Source organism: Sorex fumeus, unplaced genomic scaffold (assembly GCF_029834395.1).
Source record: "Sorex fumeus unplaced genomic scaffold, SorFum_2.1 ptg000130l, whole genome shotgun sequence".
Classification (NCBI taxonomy): Eukaryota; Metazoa; Chordata; class Mammalia; order Eulipotyphla; family Soricidae; genus Sorex; species Sorex fumeus.
In genome coordinates, this window is record NW_026606187.1 from 466,315 (window position 1) to 484,582 (window position 18,268).

The 18,268-nt window shown below is 57.7% G+C and overlaps 3 protein-coding genes across 3 annotated transcripts in view; 1 reads left to right on the top strand and 2 right to left on the bottom strand.

The window, feature by feature from the left end:
• Positions 1-18,268, bottom strand: part of BOLA2B (bolA family member 2B) — a 108,113-nt gene that overhangs the window by 81,235 nt on the left and 8,610 nt on the right. The window lies entirely within an intron of this gene.
• On the top strand, positions 5,387-11,186 carry IL27 (interleukin 27). Its single transcript, XM_056138796.1, has 6 exons — positions 5,387-5,417; positions 7,089-7,255; positions 7,341-7,439; positions 8,301-8,459; positions 10,810-11,007; positions 11,097-11,186. Exons 1-6 carry the CDS (start codon positions 5,387-5,389, stop codon positions 11,184-11,186), a joined length of 744 nt encoding a protein of 247 aa, XP_055994771.1.
• Positions 11,846-15,873, bottom strand: APOBR (apolipoprotein B receptor). Its single transcript, XM_056138797.1, has 5 exons — positions 15,817-15,873; positions 13,598-15,518; positions 12,402-12,526; positions 12,063-12,328; positions 11,846-11,974 (listed from the first exon to the last, which is right to left on the bottom strand). The coding sequence occupies exons 1-5, from the start codon at positions 15,871-15,873 to the stop codon at positions 11,905-11,907; spliced, it is 2,439 nt and encodes an 812-aa protein (XP_055994772.1). The 3' UTR covers positions 11,846-11,904.

An 18,268-nucleotide genomic window follows, 5' to 3' on the forward strand; every position in this document is an offset into this window, starting at 1 on the left:
TTCGATTCCCAGCATCCCATATGGTCCCCTGAGCATCGCCAGGGGTAATTCCTGAATGCAGAGCCAGGAGTAACCCCTGTGCATTGCCGGGTGTGACTCAAAAAGCAAAAAAAAAAAAAGACTCAAATAAAAACACCTACACAATGAGTTATTGTGAGGATTGCGTGAGCTGTTAGAAAGTACTTGGCAGGCCTCTATAAATGTGATCACAATTTGGATACTTTTCATTTTATCCCATTGCAAGCCTGGAAAGACGGTGCGAGTTCTGCACACACCCTTCTTTGCTCTATTTCTTGTGCCCAGTACAATGCCCAGGACAGATTTACCGTCCTAGGAGAGGCTCACAGCACTGGTGCCAGCAGGACCCACTTGTCAGGAAATAGGCGGGTGGAGGCTTAAGCCCCAGAGAAGACCCCGGGGATGGGGCAGGGCTAAGACTGTTGGGAAAAGACAAGCGGTGAGACTCAGTCTGGATCTGTGGGTTGTGCACCGGGCCTGACCAGAGGGCGGTGCTCAGTCACAGAGGGAGAATCGTGCAGGAGACTGGGACAACCCAAGAGGGGTGAGGCGTCGATGAGGCCAAGAACCAAGGGAAGAGCCTTCCAGGCAGAGGGAAGAGCAGGTGCGAAGCCCTTCTGGGCTGTGTGTGCCTGGTGGGGGTGGGGGGCAGGAAGAAACTCAAGAAGGCGCAAAGAGGAGTGATAAGGACCAGGCAGAAGAAAGTTTCCGTGTTTGTTTTGTTTTTGTTTGGGGACCACACCCAGAGATGCTCAGGGCTTACTCCTGTCTCTGCACTCAGGGATCACACTCCTGGCAGTGCTCAGGGGACCATATGGGATGCCGGGGATCAAACCTAGGTTTGCTACCTGCAAGGGAGACGCCCTGCCCACTGTCCTATCTCTCCAGCTCCCTTTTATCATTTCTAATACCTAAACCCCATGGTCTCATGACTTGCCAGTTTCTGTTCTAAGCATCTTACAAATGACAGTTCTTTGACCGTCTAGACAAGCTTCTCTTATTTTCCTCAAGTTATAGATGAGGAGACAGGGGCACAGAGAGGCTCAGACAGTTGCCTAAGTTTCACACAGTTGTTTGCTCACACACACTCCGCACGTTGGCGTCCTAGGTCCTTGTTGGCTGGGGTGAGGCTGGCCCAAGCATAGGGAGGTTTCCTGCCTTCATCAGGGTCACAAGCTTTGACCAAGTTCGCAGTGGGACATCCCAGAGCTGGCAAAGGGGTGCAGGTCTGTGTGAATCCCCAGCAAGGGCCAGTGACGCCCTGTGGCCTTCTCCCATTTGACCTCCCAGTCTTAGCAGGGGTTCAGGGGTGAAGCGCTCTCCTGAGCAGGAGGAAGCCAGAGCTTTGGAGCTTCATCCCCAACCCCCGGGGAAAGGGCAGAGAACACGGGGCTGCAGCTGGGACTTTTCATGCCCAGGCTGGTGCTTTTCTAGCAGCTCTGTCCCTTCGTGGCATTGCCCAGGCCTAGTCTCCCAGCCCTCCCCTCCCCACCCCACCCCCGTCATGCCTGCCCCACACCCAGATGCTTCTGGCATAGAATAGCCAGCGGGAGTGCTCATGGGGGTGCCTTCCTCACCTCCAGGACATGACCGAGTCCCTGTAAAAGGAACAAGGAAAAGACGCAGGCTGGGAGGGAGAAGCCCGTCCTGTCTGCAGGTTCCTCTCCCCAGAGAGGCTGGGGAGGCAGGGCTGAGCCCCTTGGGGTTCGCTGCCTGCCTTGAAGGATTCTGGGGTGTGGCCTTGCCTCTCTAGCCTTGCACCCAGCTGGACTGAGGCCAGTTCCCTGTCCGGGTGCTGACATCATGGAGAGCAGGGGTTCCCTTCAGCAACCCAAGTTACAAACTGGGGAGTTGAAAAAGAGAAAGAGAGAGAGAGAAAAGAGTCTCCTGCTGTAGAGGCCAGTTGGGGGTGGGGGTGGCTTGAGGGATTGGGAGGGAAACTGGGGACACTGGTGCTGAAAAATTAGACTGGTGAAGGGATGGGTGTTGGAACATTGTATGACTGAAAGGCAATCACGAAAAACTTTGTACTGCTCTATCTCATGGTGATTCAATAAAAAAAAGGGGGGGGGGGGACCTGAGTTCCAGTCTCCAATCTCGGGGCTGGAGCAATAATACAGGGTGTCAGGCATTTCCCTTGCATGCCACCAATCCAGGTTCGAGCCCCGGCATCCCATGTACTCCCCCAAGCACCGCCAGGAGTAATTCCTGAATGCAGAGCCAGGAGTAAGCCCCGCACATCATCATTTGTGGCCCAAAGACCAGCCTCCATTCTGCCAGTGATCTGTGTGACACTGAACGAGATTTCCCTCCCTTCATGATGTCACCCCACCAGCACCCCATTTCTGCTTCCTGACCTCACAATTCCCTCGTGGGCCTGGGGAGTACCCCATGCAGTCAGAGCTGGAATGAGGTTTGGAAAACAATCTGTACATCAGGGACTCCTCTCTTCATCACCTGTCTTCCTTTCCCCACCGTAATAACAGTGGCCGCCTTTAGAGAGTGCTGTCGTGTGTTTTCAACAAGGAAGCTGAAGTCCAAAGCGGACTAGTGACTCACTGAGGTCACCGGGTATTGGCGGCTCCCAGAGCCCATCCTTGGTGCTCCCGGCTTCCTTTCAGCGGTTCTCACCCCTCACCACATCCCTTCCATTTCCTGCTGGCCCCAGCGTAAGCCTCATTCTCTCAACAAAGATCCACTTGGGGAAACTGAGGCAAGCAGAGGTATTCAGGTCTATCCACCAGGAATATATATGAACAGAGCTTTGTGCTGCCCTCCCGGCCCATCAACATTTGCCAGGCATCAGCTCAGAGCACCATCCCGGAACCATGTCCTTCCACTCCCCAGCACCTGGGTGGAATGACAGGTTGGCCTCACACCATCACACTGGTTTCCACGTGCTGGTTCCTCTGGGAAAGTTCCACATCACCAGTGAGGAGCAGGTCTGAGAAGTACTTGGGGCAGCAGAAATCAGAATTTTTCACTAATCTATTCGGAACTTGGTCCCACTCTCTGTAGAAATGGTTCGGTGCATAGCTCAGGCAAAAGATTACCATTGTTGGAGCCTTATGCACAGGACCAGGAAAAATAAAGGGAGAAGTGTGAGATCATTAAAGTGTACTGCAAAAGGCTGGAGCCATAGCACAGCAGGTGGGCATTTGCCTCACAAGTGGCTGACCCAGGTTTGATCCCCAGCATCCCATATGCTCCCCTGAGCACCGCCAGGAGTAAATCCTGAGTAAGAGCTAGGAGTAACCCTTGAGCATCGCCGAGTGTGACACCAAACTAAATAAATTAAAATAAAATGCACTGCAGAGAAATAATGCAGCGGAGGGTTTAGGTCACTCCAGGGGCCTGGTTGTAATTGTCCCATGGGATGGTCAGTAAAAACTCAGTCTGAGAAGATGGTATGTACATAGTGATGTTTACTGGGGAGGAGCGGAGATGACTGGGGGGGGGGAAACACCTGGGGAGTTCAGGGCTAACTCGTGGCTCTGTGCTCAGGGATCACTCCTGGTGTTGCTCAGGGAGACCATATGCGGTGTCAGGGATCAAACTCAGGTCAGCTGAGTGCCTAGCAAGTCCCCAGGCCCCTCCCTATCTCTTCATACTTTGCACCGGGATCTTAAGGAGAGAGTGAGTTAGGCAGAAGAAACAGCATGTCCAAAGGCCCTGAGGCTTGCTTGCCCGGCAGGTTCTAGCAGTGACAAGGAGGCCAGACTATCAGCGGGGACGGTGAGCCAGAGAAGCATTGCGAATGTTGGCTGAGGTCAGGCCTGTGATGGGAAGGTACATGCCACCCAGCGGAGGACACCCAGGACGAGGGACACAGCATGGAGAGCAGAGGGACAGGAGATGGCAGGGAGGCATCGGGGGGATGGGGACAGCCGGCACAGAGGCTCAGGGTGCTGGAGCAGGAAAGAGGAGAGCCAGGGTGGAAAGCAGAGACCCTGGGAGGGACAGGTCTCAGAGTTTGGGCTGGAGCTGTGATCAGTGCAGGTGGTAGGACTCTGTGGTTGGGAGGCACAAGAGTCAGGGCTGGCGGTGATGGTCAGGAGTGGCTGTGGTCAGGGGGTAAGTGTGGTGGCCAGGCCTCCAGGATGACAGCCAGGACGAGGCAGGGAAGACCACTTCAGCCCTGTCCACCTTCACGTTTCATCTTGGGTGTGAGACGCCGAGCTGAGCTCTGTGAGGCCCCCATCCCGGCCAGCTAGGGCCCCACTCCTTCTCCCCTGGGACCCTGAGGGACATCCCTGCCTGTCCCAGACGACCCTGGTGGGTAGTGCCCACGCAAGCTGAGGAAGCAGGGTGTCAGGAGGGGAAGCCCCCCCTCAGTTTCTATCTCATTGCAGGGACCCAGCAGGGAAACCCCGAAGGTCCCATAAGGAAAGTGGCATCAGTGGACCTCGGGGAAGACCGAGAAAGCCCCGTCATCTCCCTGAAGATGGGAAATCCAGGGCGGGGCCGTGCTGGAAGGGAGCCCCACGGGGAGGCCGAAGGCTGATATCAGCAGCTTGTTCTGGGGACCTCTAGGTCCTGGTCAAAGACGGGGCCCTGGGCCTGGCCACCGCCCTGCCCACTCTGAGCCCCGAGCTGAGTCTCCGACTCAGGTCAGCCCTGGACCACACATCAAGCTGAACCAGGCGCCACACAGGACCCCAGTAGGGCTCGGATGGAAGCGCTCGCATGGCCAGCCTCAGTGCCAGGCATGGGTGCTGCCCCACGTGCCACCGTGATAGGCAATATCCCGGCCTGGCCCTGCTCCTGGACTGACTCTTACCTGAGACGGGCTCGGGCTGCGGGGAGCTGCACCCACCCTGCCTCTGCCCAGCGTGACCCCGAGACGCCTGAACTCACTCACCCACGGAGCCTCACACTGCCCGCGGCCTGGCCATCCGGTGAGCAAGATGAGTGCCGGTGACTCAAAGCCCTGGTCGGTCCTGGTGGCTATCCCCTTACCTGGCCATCATTGTCAGCAGGATGGCAGACTCTGTTGGCCGCAGGGGGTCCTGGAGAGGGCACGGAGCAGGAGGGGCTTCGAGTCTCCCTTCTGGGAGAACAGGAGGAACTCCCCCCAAGATTTGTGGAGAAAGGGGAGGGCTGGAGCTGGAAGTGAGGGAGGGGGGTGTGGGGGGTAGAAACTTGGATTCACCGAAACCCCAGCTTCCCGCCACCCCCACCGCACCTCCCACCCCCTCTGGGAAGGGAAATGTAATTTCCCCATTTTAGCAAGGGGTAGTGAGGAGAGAAAACTGAGTGAATTGCGAAGCTGAAAGTACAAGCAGGACGGAAAGTGAAACCCGGTGCAGCCCCCAATATAAGACTCCCCCTGCCCGGGAGATGGCTGACCCAGGAGCCCGGCCCCGCCATGGGCCAGAAGGCAGGAGACCTTGGCTGGCGTGAGTCTGAGGGCTGGGGGCCGAGGGGTGGGGTTTGAACAGAGGGGCGGGGAGGGGGGAGCGGGGAGCTTGACAAGAGTGCCCAGGGGCAGAGGGGCCAGGCAGTGGGGCCAGCAGAGGAGGGAAGAAGCCATGCCGGGAGGTGGGGTGGGCTGCGGGGCAGTTTGATGAGGACATGGGGCAGGCAGAGCCATGAGGAGCTTGGGGAGACCGGGCAGGCGGACACGGCTCGGCTGAGAAGGTGGGCTGCTCTCCAAGAAGGAGGGGGGTTGGGAGGGAATGTGGCACCTGGAGGGAGGACCCCCCTGCAGTGGGGATGGAATGACACTGGTGGGGACCAGCAGAGCAGACAGTGGGGCCGAGAGGATGAGGACCAGGGCCCGGGAGCTTGTTGCAGAAGAGCCAAGGCAGGGCCCTGGGGCTCCATGGCCCCAGCAGGAAGTGGAGGATGGTTAGAAGTCGCCCAGTTTGGGTGGACAGTATTGACCAGGGCTAGGGCTACCCACTCTGCCCCAGCAGGAGCCCCCCACGCTGCTCTAAGTCTCCTGGGGGTGAGAGAGGACCCCACTTGCCCTCTCTGGAGGCTGGGGAGCAGCAGAAGAAGTCAGAGCTCCCCTTTCTCCTAGGATACCCCAAGGAAAGCAGAACCTAAGGCCAAGAGAGGCAGGGAGCTCCCCAGTCGACGCAGGCTCAGTTTTGTCTTGTGTTTAACCCCCTGACAGCCAGGGCTCCGCTCTGGAGAACCCGACACCCTCCTCCTTCGGGCCAAGAAACGTAGGGCAGGGTGGGGAACCGCTTTCAGGAATCAGCCTAGCCCCAGTCTGCAGGGCCCCTCATGGCAGACAGGCAGGGACTTCGTGAGGGAATGAAGACACAGATGAGAGGAGAAACAGAGGTTCCAGCACTCCCCCTAGGCCCTCCTCCATCCCTAGGCACCCCCTCTTTCTTTCATTTTGCACAGTGACACCCCCACCTGTCTGGGTGGAGGCTGGTCCCACCCGCCCGTCCTCACTCGCTTGACCAGAGGCTCCAGTACCACCTGCATGGCTGAGCTCAAGGAATTCTCAGCAGAGTGTGGCGGCTGGGGTGTGGGGCCACTGAGCCCGCAAGTTCCCTCAGGCTGGGAGGCCAGTCCTGCTTTTCTCACCTTGTGGCTCTGGCACCTTGGACAAGTCAGCGTCGCTGAGCCTGATGGTCCTCAGGGAGAAGCCCCCGGCCTGTGCCTACATTTGGGCAGCTTTTCACAGGGGTGAGGGGGGAACTTGGTTAAGGGGGTAAGGAGGTGTCTGAAGGCTACTGCGGAGCTGGGCCTGCCGCCCGGAGGGGCTGGACTTTTTCCTTTCATTCCCACAGAGAAGACTCGGTTGCTCCCACATCCTCATGGGTTTTGATCATGCCCAGTACCTTCTCGCTCTTTGCCCCAGCACCGTGGGCTGGAACGATGGGACAGTGGGTAGGGCGTTTGCTTTGTTCACAGCCGACTGAGTTCAATCTCTGGCACTCCATATGGTCCCCCAAGAGCAGCCTGGAGTAATTCCTGAGTGCAGAGCCAGGAGTCACCCCTGAGCATAGCCTGGTGTGCCCCCTACCTCCACCCCACCCCCCACAAAAGGCACATCTATTCCGCATGCTCCTGCTTCTAGTCCATCCTCCCTCTCTCTGTCTCTCCAGGGCTCAGTCTATTGCTCCTGTCCTTGCTCCTGGCTCGAGCTGGTGTCTGGGGATTCCCGAGGCCCCCAGGGAGGCTGAGCCAGTCAGAGCTGCGGAGGGAATTCAAGATCAGCCTGCATCTCGCCAGGAAGCTGCTCTCTGAGGTTCGGGTCCAGGCCCACCACTTTGTGAGTCTCCGGTGTCCCTGGGGGTGGCTGATCCAGGGACCTGGGGGCCTGGCGATGCTCGATCCCTAATCTCCTCACCCCACAGGCTGACTCTCACCTACCTGGAGTGAACCTGGACCTCCTGCCCCTGGGATACCAGCTCCCCAACGTCTCCCTGACCTTCCAGGACTGGTGCAAACTCTCCGTGAGCAGGGGATGGGCAGGGTTGGCTGGCAGGAAGGCTGGATCCGGGGGTGGAAGGGTAGAACTGGGATGGATTTGGGGATGAGCTTAGAGATAGAATCTGGGGAAGCTGAGCACATCATTGGCTATAGAGATGGGAGAACAAAACTAGAATTGGAAATGGCAGTTACTGGATTGGGGACTAAAATAAAAGAGCGATGCATCGATGTTAGGGACAAGACATGGGGATGGGAGATGACTGGAGAGTGGAGGAAGTGGAGGATGGACAAAGAATGGGGACAGTAGTGAGGGTGGGAATGGAAGGAGGCTGGATGGAGTTAGTGATGTCAAAGACGCCCAGCAGGGGACCAGAGTGATAGTACAATGATAAGGCACTTGCCTTGCCTGCAGTCGACCCACGCTAAACCCCTGGCATCCCATTTGGTCTCATGAGCACCACCAGGAATGATTCCTGAGTGCAGAGCCTGGAGTCACCCCCTGAGTATTGCTGGGTGTGGTCCTACTCCCAATAAAAGGAGGCATGAAAAAGCGAGGGGGTGGAATGTGGAACTAAGGATGGGAAAGAGCCTGGAGACTGGGAGAAAGTAGGTGAATAGATGGTGAAGGGGGGATGACCTCCTGGACAGTGATGGGGGGGTGGAGGTGGGCTGCAGGAGAGATGACCTGGGACTAGAAATAAGGTTGGGAATGAGACGGGACAGATGCTGAAGACAGTGAAGATGGCAATGGTGATGAGTTGGGGGTTAGGATGGGCAGAGATTTGGGGGTAGGAGGGGGATTGACATTTGGAGGAAAATGAGTCCCAGAGAGAAGGAAGGAGGCCCTCTTTGACCCTCCTGAGTCCTTCCCCCACTCTCCACAGGACGCAGATCGGCTCAGCTTCCTTTCCATGACGCTCAGTCCCTTCCATGCCCTGTTGGAAGGTCTGGGGAGCCGGGGGCCCTGGACCAGCGCAGAGAGGCTGCAACTGTGGACTGTGCGCCTGGACCTCCGAGACTTGCAACGGCATCTCCGCTTCCAGGTACCTGTCCCATCCCTCCTTGACCCAGGGACCAGCACACACAGCTAGAGCTCAGTTTTTTTCTTTGTTTGTTTTGGTCACACCCAGCAATGCTCAGGGGTTACTCCTGGCTATTCACTCAGTTACTCCTGGAGGTCCTCGGGGGACCATATGGTATGCAGGGGATAGAACCTGGATTGGCCACGTGTAAGGCAAACACCTTCCCTGCTGTACTATGGTGTGAGCCCTGGTTCGAGAACTTCTGCAAAGCATGGTTCTCCCAAGTGGGGCTCAGGAGGCCAGAGAACCATCCAGGAGATTCTTGGTTAGTTCTATGTGAGGGCCCGAGGTGCTGCACAGATCCTGTGGTGCCTGGAATTACCCAGTCGCCCTCGTGATACTCAGGGGACCCCCACGGTCATACTTGGCTGTGGTTGGGAGCCTCCAGGGTACACCCAGTGGTGTCCAGGGGGCCCTATGGTGCCAGGATTGAATCGGAGTCAGCTGCATGCAATGACAAACCCGAGACCCAGCACTGTCTCTCTGGCCCTCCAAAGCTCTTGTTTTCCCCCCTTTAGCTTTTGGGCCACATCCAGCGATGGTGAGGGGTTACCACTGACTCCACACTCAGAAATAACTCCTAGTGATGCTTGGGGGACGATATGGGATGCTGGGAATCAAACCTTGTTCAGTTGCATGCAAACCATGTTCAGCTACAGCTCCCCACCGTACTGTCTCTCCAGCCCCAAAAACTCCCTTATTATTTTTTACTGTCTTGGTTTTTGGGTCACGCCTGCTGATGCTCAGGGTTTACTCCTGGCTCTGTGCTCAAGGACCATACCTGGCAGGGCTCTGGGGATTAGATGAGTACCGGGGATCAAACCCAAGGTTAGTCACATGAAAAGCAAGAGCCCTCCCCGCTGTCCCAGGGCTCCGGCCCCAATAGCTCCTTTTAAAAACATTGCCTGCTGGGACTGGAGCAATAGCACAGCTGGTAGGGAGCTTGTCTTGCATGCAGCCGACCCGGGTTTGATTCCCGGCATCCCATATGGTCCCCTGAGCACCACCAGAGTAATTCCTGAGTGCATGAGCCAGGAGTAACACTGTGCATCGCCAGATGTGACCTAAAAGGCAAAATAAATAAATAAGAACATCGAGTGCTCACAGCTGGGGTGAGTGTGGTGTGTGCATAGAGCCTGGCCGTGTCTCTTGGACCCTGTCCACCTTTTCCTGGGATCTTGGTCATAGAGAACAGTTCTAAAGCACTGGGGCAGCACCAGGAAGCAACAAAGCTGACTCCCTCCCCTCCTTTAACTCCCCCAGTGTGTCTCAACATTTCACTTTTAGGTGCCAGAACTATAGTAGGGCATTTGCCAGGAGTAAGCTCTGGGCATCTGAGTCAGGCGTGCCCCACCTCAAAAAAATTTCACTTTTGGGGCTGGAGCAATAGCACAGCGGGTAGGGTGTTTGCCTTGCACGCGGCCAACCCGGGTTTGATTCCCAGCATTCCATATGGTTCCCTGAGCACCACCAGCGGTAATTCCTGAGTGCAGAGCCAGGAGTAATCCCTGTGCATTACTGGGTGTGACCCAAAAAGAAAAAAAAATTTCACTTTTATTTATTTATTTATTTTGCCACACCTGGTAGTTCTCAGGTCTTACTCCTGGTTTTGTGCTCAGGTATCATTCCTGATAGTGCTCAGAGAACCATATAAGATGCTGGAAATTGAGTGGTCAGCATGCAAGGGAAGTGCCTCAACTCCCTATACTATCTCTCTAGGCCTGTCCTTCTGAACATCTCTTTTTTTTTTTTTTTTTTTTTTTGCTTTTTGGCTCACACCCAGAAATTCTCAGGGGTTACTCCTGGCTCTGCACTCAGGAATTACTCCTGGCGGAGCTTGGGAGACTATATGGGATGCTGGGAATCGAATCCAGGTTGGCCACGTGCAAGGCAAACGCCCTACCAACTGTACCATCACTCCAGCCCCTTTCTGAATATCTTAAAGGAAAGAAGAATTTTACCTTTAATGAAAGGAGAATAGAAAATGCAAGCAGTAGAAACACTCGCTCTATTTTTTTGATCCTAAGACAATCCGTTACCAGCAGACAGGAACTTCCTGAGGCCCCCCAATCCCTGGGAAATCCTAGATGGGAAAACCGGCTTCGTGTCATCTTGTTCCTTAACTTCCATTTTCTTGAGCCAAATGATGAGGCAGGACATGAGACGGTGACATAATGAAAGTCTCGTTGGGGCTATCTGGGGAAATCATGGCCTTGTGGTCTCTGAGGTCACTCCGTGCTGGCGGGAGTGACCGGAAGGGAAACTCACTGGGGGCCCTCGCCAGCCGCTGACTCGAAATCTCTCCCTACAGGCGCTGGCTGCAGGACTCAACCTCCCCCAGGAAGAGAGCGAGCTGGAGCAGGGGCTGCCTCCGGGGGCTCTGGGCAGCGTCCCCGAGCCCGGGTGGTCCCGGGTGCCCTGGCCACAGCTCCTGTCCACCTACCAGCTGCTTCACTCCCTGGAACTCGTCTTGTCTCGGGCCGTGAGGGACTTGCTGCTGCTCTCCCAGGCTGGGGACCCCGCCCAGAATTGGGGTTCCCAGAGTCACCTCCTGACCCGGATGACAGGACTCTGTAGCCCCTTCTCCTCGGCCAGCAGGACTTCCGGCGTGCCGTCTGGGACGGGACAGCCTCCAACGCGCGGGCGGCATCCCCCTGCCTCCCTCCCCAGCCCCACCCAATAACTTAAGGCCCCGCCAGTTCTTGCCTGGATATTTATTTATTTCCTGTTTATTTATTGTTTAAGGAAATGATGGTTTATTTATTGTTGGGGGCCCGGCTTGTCCTCCTGGGGTGAGGCTGCCGAGTCGGCTGCCTAATAAAGCACTCACATTGTCTCTCTGTCCCAGCTGCTTTTCAGAGAAGTGCCTGACCCCCAAAGGTCCAAGGGGGGCTGGAGTCTCACCCGCCACCCCAGGTCTCCATCTGCTCCTAAACTTCTGGGAGGCCTCCTGACCCACTTTCCTTCCCTCTAGTGGTTACCATAGTAACGGCAGTGAAGGCTGAGCTTGCTGGTCCCTGTTCCACCAGCCTTTGCTTACAAAGCTCGTAGGCCTCTGTCACCCCTCCCCTCTGGCAGGCTTGGGACACTCCCGCACACCCCCTGAGGACCTGGAGTGGGGACCGGGGGTGAGTGGAGAGTGATGGGGAGGCTGTGAAGACAACTCCCCTCTGGGTCCTTCTGAGACAGGTTGGGGAAGCGGAGAGAGACAGTCCCCGTGGTGGGTGACCAGGCTTCCAGTGTCCTTGGTTCCGGCAGGGTCCGGGCTCTGCTCCGTGGCCCCCACGCCAGACAGCTAGGCGGGAGGATGGAGAGAATGTGTCCAAGCAGCAGAGGGAGGGCACTGAGGTGGGTCCACTCAGGGCCTGACAGTCACTCGGGCCTGTGTCCAGGGCCTCTGTCCGTGTCACTGGGGCTTTGGTTGGCCCAGCCTGGCCTGCAGCTCCTGCATCATGCCCGAGTGAGCCAGGCCGAACCTGCAGAGGGAAGACAGGCCATGGGTGCTGCTCCCTGGGCTCCCCCCCACACCTCCTCGGCTGCCCCCCGTCATGGCTTGGGGCTTACCCGTGTCCCAGCGGCCTCCTCCTCGCGGGCACGGGGGTCCCTTCAGGTCTCAGGGCACTGGGCTGTGGGGGATCCTCAAGTTTCAGAAGACCCTGCTGGGGCACAGAGTCCCCTTCCTGAAGTGGGGGGCTGGGAGGTTCCTCCTGCGTCTCCCGGGTTGGGGGCCGACGAAAAGAGGGCCGGGAGCGGCGCTGGGAGGCATTGCGGGAGAGCAGAGCCCGGCTCCGGGACACCGACACATCCAGGCGGGATGCGGGGAGCAGGGCCTGAGGGGGAGGCTCAGCGTCTGTGGGGGTCGGCCACACCACTCGGCCCAGCCCCGACCCTCCCAGCCCTCACCTCAGTCCAGCAGCTGTGAGCTTCACCTCCTTCTGCACAACCCTCGGCCTCCCCCCGGGGCCCAGGCCCGGCCTCTGATTGTTGCCGTGGGCCTCCGTCCTCTTGGCCTCCCGTGTCCTCCAGGTCTTGGGGATCAGCGGCCTCAGCGTGCACCATCCAGGTCATCTCCTCAGCCTCTGGGGCTCTTCGTGCCTGGCTACTTTGGGGGAGGCTCCCCCACTCCTCCTCCCTGCGCTGCCCCTGGGCCTCTAAAGCCGCCCCGTGGCCCCTGCCGCCTCCCAGCTCCTCGTCTACGGGGCTCCCCACCTCTGCCTCTTCACCTCCCTTCTCTCCCCTGCCGTCCAGGAGTCCCTCCCCGCCAGCAGGCTCCTCTCTCCCTTCCGGCTCCCCATCACCTCCCCAGGGCCCCCACACTTCTCCTGGCCCCTCCCCCGGGTCCTCATCCCTTCTCTCCGTCCTCCCCTCCTGGGTCTGGGCGGTCAGTGTCTCTCCGGCTGGAGTGTCCTGGCTGCTCGGGGTCTCCCCCAGTTCCCCGTCTGCCCCCAGAGACACCTCTGCCTCCACGGTCTCATCCCTGCTTTGGCTGGCACCTGGCTCTCCCCAGAGCTGATCTGGGCCCGCCCCAGCCCCCTGCCTCTCTCCCTGCTCTAGGTTCTCTTCTGCAGGGCTCCCCCTCTCCTCCGCTCTGTACCCCAGGGCCGCTTTCTCCCCTTTCCCCCCAGCCCCCGGGGTCTCTGTGGGTGCAAACCCCAGGCCTCCTGCCCCCTCAGTCCCCAGAGCCTGGCCCCCAGCAGCCTCCTCCTCCTCCTCACCCCCCTCTGCCTCGGCTTTGTCCTCCAGGGCACACCCTCTCTCCAACTCCCCTGTCCTGGGGTCCCCCCAGACTCCTCCCCTCAAGCTGTCAGGTTGGATACACCCCTCAGGCCTGGCATGTCCCTCCGGTCTCCTTTCTGTCTCCCCTTTGCGGGGTCCCAGACCCCTCCAGAGCTCTCCCTCCCCATCCTCTGCTTCCTGGAGCTGCTCTGGCGGGGCTTGCGGGGCTTGCGGGACTCGTATCAGCTCAGGGGGCTGGTTTTCAGGGGTCTCGGGAAGTATTTGCTGATCTGCCCACACCTCCTCCTCCCTCCTCTCCCCTGGGGGCTTCTCAGGCTGGCCCCCGGGGGCGTCCTCCGCCCCAGCTTCACCCTCCTGCTCACTTGGCTCTGGGCTGGGCGGCGGTGTAGGTTCAGCGGCCTGGGAGCTTTCTCTCTCCGTCTCGGCCTCCTTGGCCTGCACCGCCTCCTTCTCTCTGGCTCCAGCAGCTGTGATCTCTGAATCTCGGGCACCCTGGACCCCTTCGCCACCCTCACTGGGCTTGCTTGGCCTGCCGAAGCCCTCACCCCCTGCCCTCAAGGCCTGAGCCCCTTCCAGACCCTCGATTCCCAGCGGCTGGCTCGCTTTGTCAGACTGACTCGCCTCAGCGTCTCTCTTCTCATCCACCTCCTCCTGATCTCCACTGAGGTCCCCCTCCGAGGCTCCGACTCTCCCAGTGCCCTCCGGGGTCCCTTGCTCTGGGGCTGCCCCGTAATCTCGTTCTCTGACTCCTAGGAAGCCAACTTCCTCCTCGCATGAGGTTGGGTGGGTCCTCTCTCCTGCTGAGGTGGTCCCAGCCTCCTCCCTGCCCAGGGCTGTACAGGCCTCCTCAGTGTCTGAGGTTGTACAGGTTTCTTCCCTGCCCAAGGCTGTATGGGCCTCCTCCCCGCCTGAGGCGGTCCAGGCCCCCACCATGCCCGAGGCTATACAGGTTTCTTCCTTGCCGGAGGTTGTACAGGCCTCCTCTAGGTCAGAGGTTCTCCCAGCCTCCTCCCCGCCTGAATCTGGACAGGTCTCCTCTGTGCCTGGGACTGTCCAGGCCTCCTCCCGGTATGAGGTTGTCCCAGTCTCTTCTTCACTTGAAGTTGCCTCATCCTCCTCCCCTCCTGAGGTGGTCCTGGTCTCCTCCCCTCCTGAGGTCGTACCATCCTCCTGTGTGCCCGTTGCTCCCCAGATCTCCTCCCTGTCTGAGGGGGTCCTGAGCTCCGTCCCACCTGCGTTTATCCAGCCCCCCTCTGCGCCTGAGATTACACAGGCCTCCTCCCCTCCTGAGGCTGACCCAGCCTCTTCTTCACCTGAAGTTGCCTCGGCCTCCCCCTCTCCTGAGGTGGTCCCAGCCTCCCCCTCTCCTGAGGCAGTGCCAGCCTCCCCCTTTTCTGAGGTGGTCCCGGCTGACCCCTCTCCTGAGGTGGTCCGGGTCTCCTCCCCTTCTAAGGCTGCCTTCCCCTCCTCCCCTCCTGAGGTCTCTCCAGCCTCCTCCCCTGAGGCTGTCCTGGTCTCCCATCTGCCTGAGATGACCCAGTCCTCACGCTCCGCCCGCGGCTGCCATGTCCCCTGTATGCCCGTGCTTTGGCCACACCTCACTTCTACTTCCCTCCCCGCTCCCCCGGCCCCAAGCACCGGGCTCTCCTCTCCAACCACCTCCCTGCCTGCCTGCTCCGACTCCGGGCTTTCCCCTGGCACCCTCTGGCTGTCAGCAGAGCCTTTCGCCTCAGGCTCCCTGTGCCAGGCCCACTCTGACTCCACCCCTCCGGGCAGCCCTGGCCCTTCTGGCCTGACCTCTTCCTCCTCCCAGGTACTTGGTGTCTCTCCTCTCTTCATTTCCTGCTCACTGGACACCTGACTTTCCTGGCCTTGGCTGCTCCCATCTCGCTCAGCCTCAGACTCTGCCTCAGAATCCTGCAGGACCTCCAAGGAGGCACTCAGCATCCGACATCCGGACGCCTTAGCTTCCTCCCAGACCCCAGTGTCCTGCCCGTCTTCTGGGGACCCATGGGACCTGCCTTCTCCCCCGCCCCAGGTCTGTTCTGCAGCTGAACTTCCCTCCTGGCATCTTCCAGGCTCTTCAGGTCCTCCCAGCTCTTCCTCCCCCTTACTTTGGCTACATCCAAGACCTTCCAGGGCCTCCTGGCCTTCCTCCTCCACAATCTTGCCCTGCTTGCCTGCAGCCGCCTCCCCCAGCCCCCACTCTGCGGGCGCCTCCCTCCTTCCGGCAGTGGGAACCTCATCTCCCATAAGGTAGGAGATAAAGGTGCTCAGAGAGTCCTAGAAGAAAAAGGGAGAGGAAGTCAAGGCACAAGGGGAGATCCAGTCTGCTCCCTGGGGGGCGCGGGTCTGCTGGGGGCTAAGGAGAGAGTCTGGGAGCCGGGAAGAAGCCAGAAATGGGAGAGGACCAAGAAGAGGGGAGTGGGAATGGGTTTGGGAAGGTTGGATTCTAGAAAAGACTGGGTTAGGGGGCTTCCTGATCCTGGGGAAAGAATCTCAAATCTGAGAAGCTCAAAGCGGGAGGCAAGGAAAGGTCCCCGGGAGCAGAAAGAAGATCTCCAGGCTTTGCCCCTCTCACCAGCGCCCCCCTCAAGGCCTGATGCAGCCCCGGGAGATGAAGTCGGAGGAAATCCATCCTGTCTCGCCTCTGGCTGCGTGTCTGTGTCAAGAAGGCTGGCAACAACTGTCCCCACAAGCTGAGATAAACCGGTCTTCCCCAGGACCCAGCACACTTCCTCTTCCCCTGTCAGTCCTTGACGCATACCCTCCCCCAGGCCCTACCCACCCGCCCTACCCACCCCCTGCCCTGCCCACACCAGCTTCCAGCACAGGCTGGGAAGTGCGCACGGGCATCACCCCGGGAGCTCAGGTGCACACTTTGGAGTGAAGGGGTAAGAGCAGAGGTCGGAAGGGAACGTGGGGAGCAGGAGACCTCAGAATTGGGGCTGGGGGAAGGGGGTTTATGTGGCAACTGCAGCTCTAGTGACTCAGGTCTAGTGCTCACACCTCAGCCATTTCCGCCGTGTCCACCCCCCCAACCCCAGCCTCAGAGGAAGCTTGGGTTTGTGGTTCCTGTTTTGCCTGGGGACAAGGAGTAGGAGTGAGGAGGGGGCTGGTGAGAACGCCGGCTTCTCTTTTATGGATCATTAATGCTGCCCCAAGGGGAAGAAGAGTCTGGATTGGTAGTTCCAAAGCCCATCCTCTCATCCGTGGTTATTGCAAAACCAAACTTGGCTAGACTTTGCATTGCAATCATTTGTGTCTATCTCTTACCTTCCTGCGAGTTAAGGGCAAACATCTTGCAAAATTTCTTGAGCCCTGCATGGGGTAGCAGGACCCCATTTTTTCACTGGCTGAAAGATCTAAGAAGCAAATCAAAGCAGGCGTCTTCTACACGGCTGTGTAAAAGCTTGAAGGGACCAGTGGGAATTGGCTGTCAGAAGGCCAGAGGAAAGGACATGATGAAGACAGTTCTGGATCCCGCTTTAACATTGGAAGGAAGGTAAGAGATTGCTCCTTCTCTGGGATCATGTAGAGTGACCTTTACACTTTCTCCCCCACTTCCTTCCTTGAGCCCCTCTTTCCTAATGCTCAGTTAGAGGAACCAGAGGAGGTCACACAACCAGAATCTTGAGCTTTTGAATCATTAGAGCTCTGAACCTTTTTTTTTTTTCTCAGTGTAGGAGTCCTGCTATTTATTCAGCCACTGATTCAGCTGACTGGGGTGGGCATGGACTCCTCTTCACACCCTTGATGTAGGCAGGAATCCTCTGTCCAGTTAGCATCCGTGCCTTTTATTTTTTTTTTAATTAAAAAAAATTTTTTTTTTGCTTTTTTGGGTCACACCATGTTCAGGATGCTCAGGTGTTACTCCTGGCTCTGCACTCAGGAATCACTCCTGGCGGTGCTCAGGGGACCATATGGGATGCTGGGAATTGAACCCGGGTTGGCCGCATGCAAGGCAAATGCCCTACCCGCTGTGCTATCGCTCCAGCCCACTATAGCTTCTTTTTGAAGGGGTCCAAAGGTGTCCTGTAGGTCAGACATTGTGGGATCATTGTTACTTTCTCTTTTCTGCACTTCAGTTTTGTTACCTACAAAAGTGGGGCATGTTGTACCCACTACTTCTGTATTATTTTTGGCCCCAGGATAGTTTGAGAAAAGGTGTTTTTTGTTGGAGGAGGGAGGCGTTTGGGAGAGGATCACCCAGAGATAGTCATGACATACTCCTGGCTCTGCGCCAGAGAACACTCCTGGTGAGTCTCGGGCAACCATATGTGGTGTCAGGGATCAAACTTAGGTTGGTTGCCTGCTAGGCAAGCCATTTAGTTTCCTTATACTATGGTTCTGGTCCTGGATCTCTTAATTTATTGATGCTGGGCGGGGAGTCACTCGGTGACTTATATGCAATGGGGAGGAGAGAGGCAGCAGTCTTGAAAAGAGAATCTGCCATTTTATCTGTGTCCACCTCTGTCACCCGGGAAATGGCTGGGGAAATTTAGGACCAATCAGTCTGCTGTGAGCCTTGCTCCTTGTGGGAAAGGGAAGTCATATGCTTAGGCAGACTTTCCGGGTTCTTGCCTTTTTCTCAGAAAATAATTTCAGGAGAAGATAAGCTGGCGGGGGTGGGGGTGGGGAGAGAGAGAGAGAGAGAGAGAGAGAGAGAGAGAGAGAGAGAGAGAATGCTTGCTTCCCGGGACACATCCCAGTATTAGATATGAAAGTCCACATCTCAGAGGGGAGATACCGGCTACGCATATGCTCAGGCAGCACATGCGCTCAGCAGCAACACATGGGCACAAGCAGCATATGCACACACATCTATTTTTTTTAATTTTTATTAGTGAAACACCATGAGGTACAGTTGTAGACTTACAAATTTTTGTGCTTGGGTTTCAATTATACAATGATCAAATACCCATCCCTCCACCGGTGCCCATTTCCCACCACCACGGATCTCAGTATCCCTCCCACCCCCCACCCCCCCATCCCACCCTGCCTCTGTGGCAGGGCGTTCCCCTCTGTTCTCT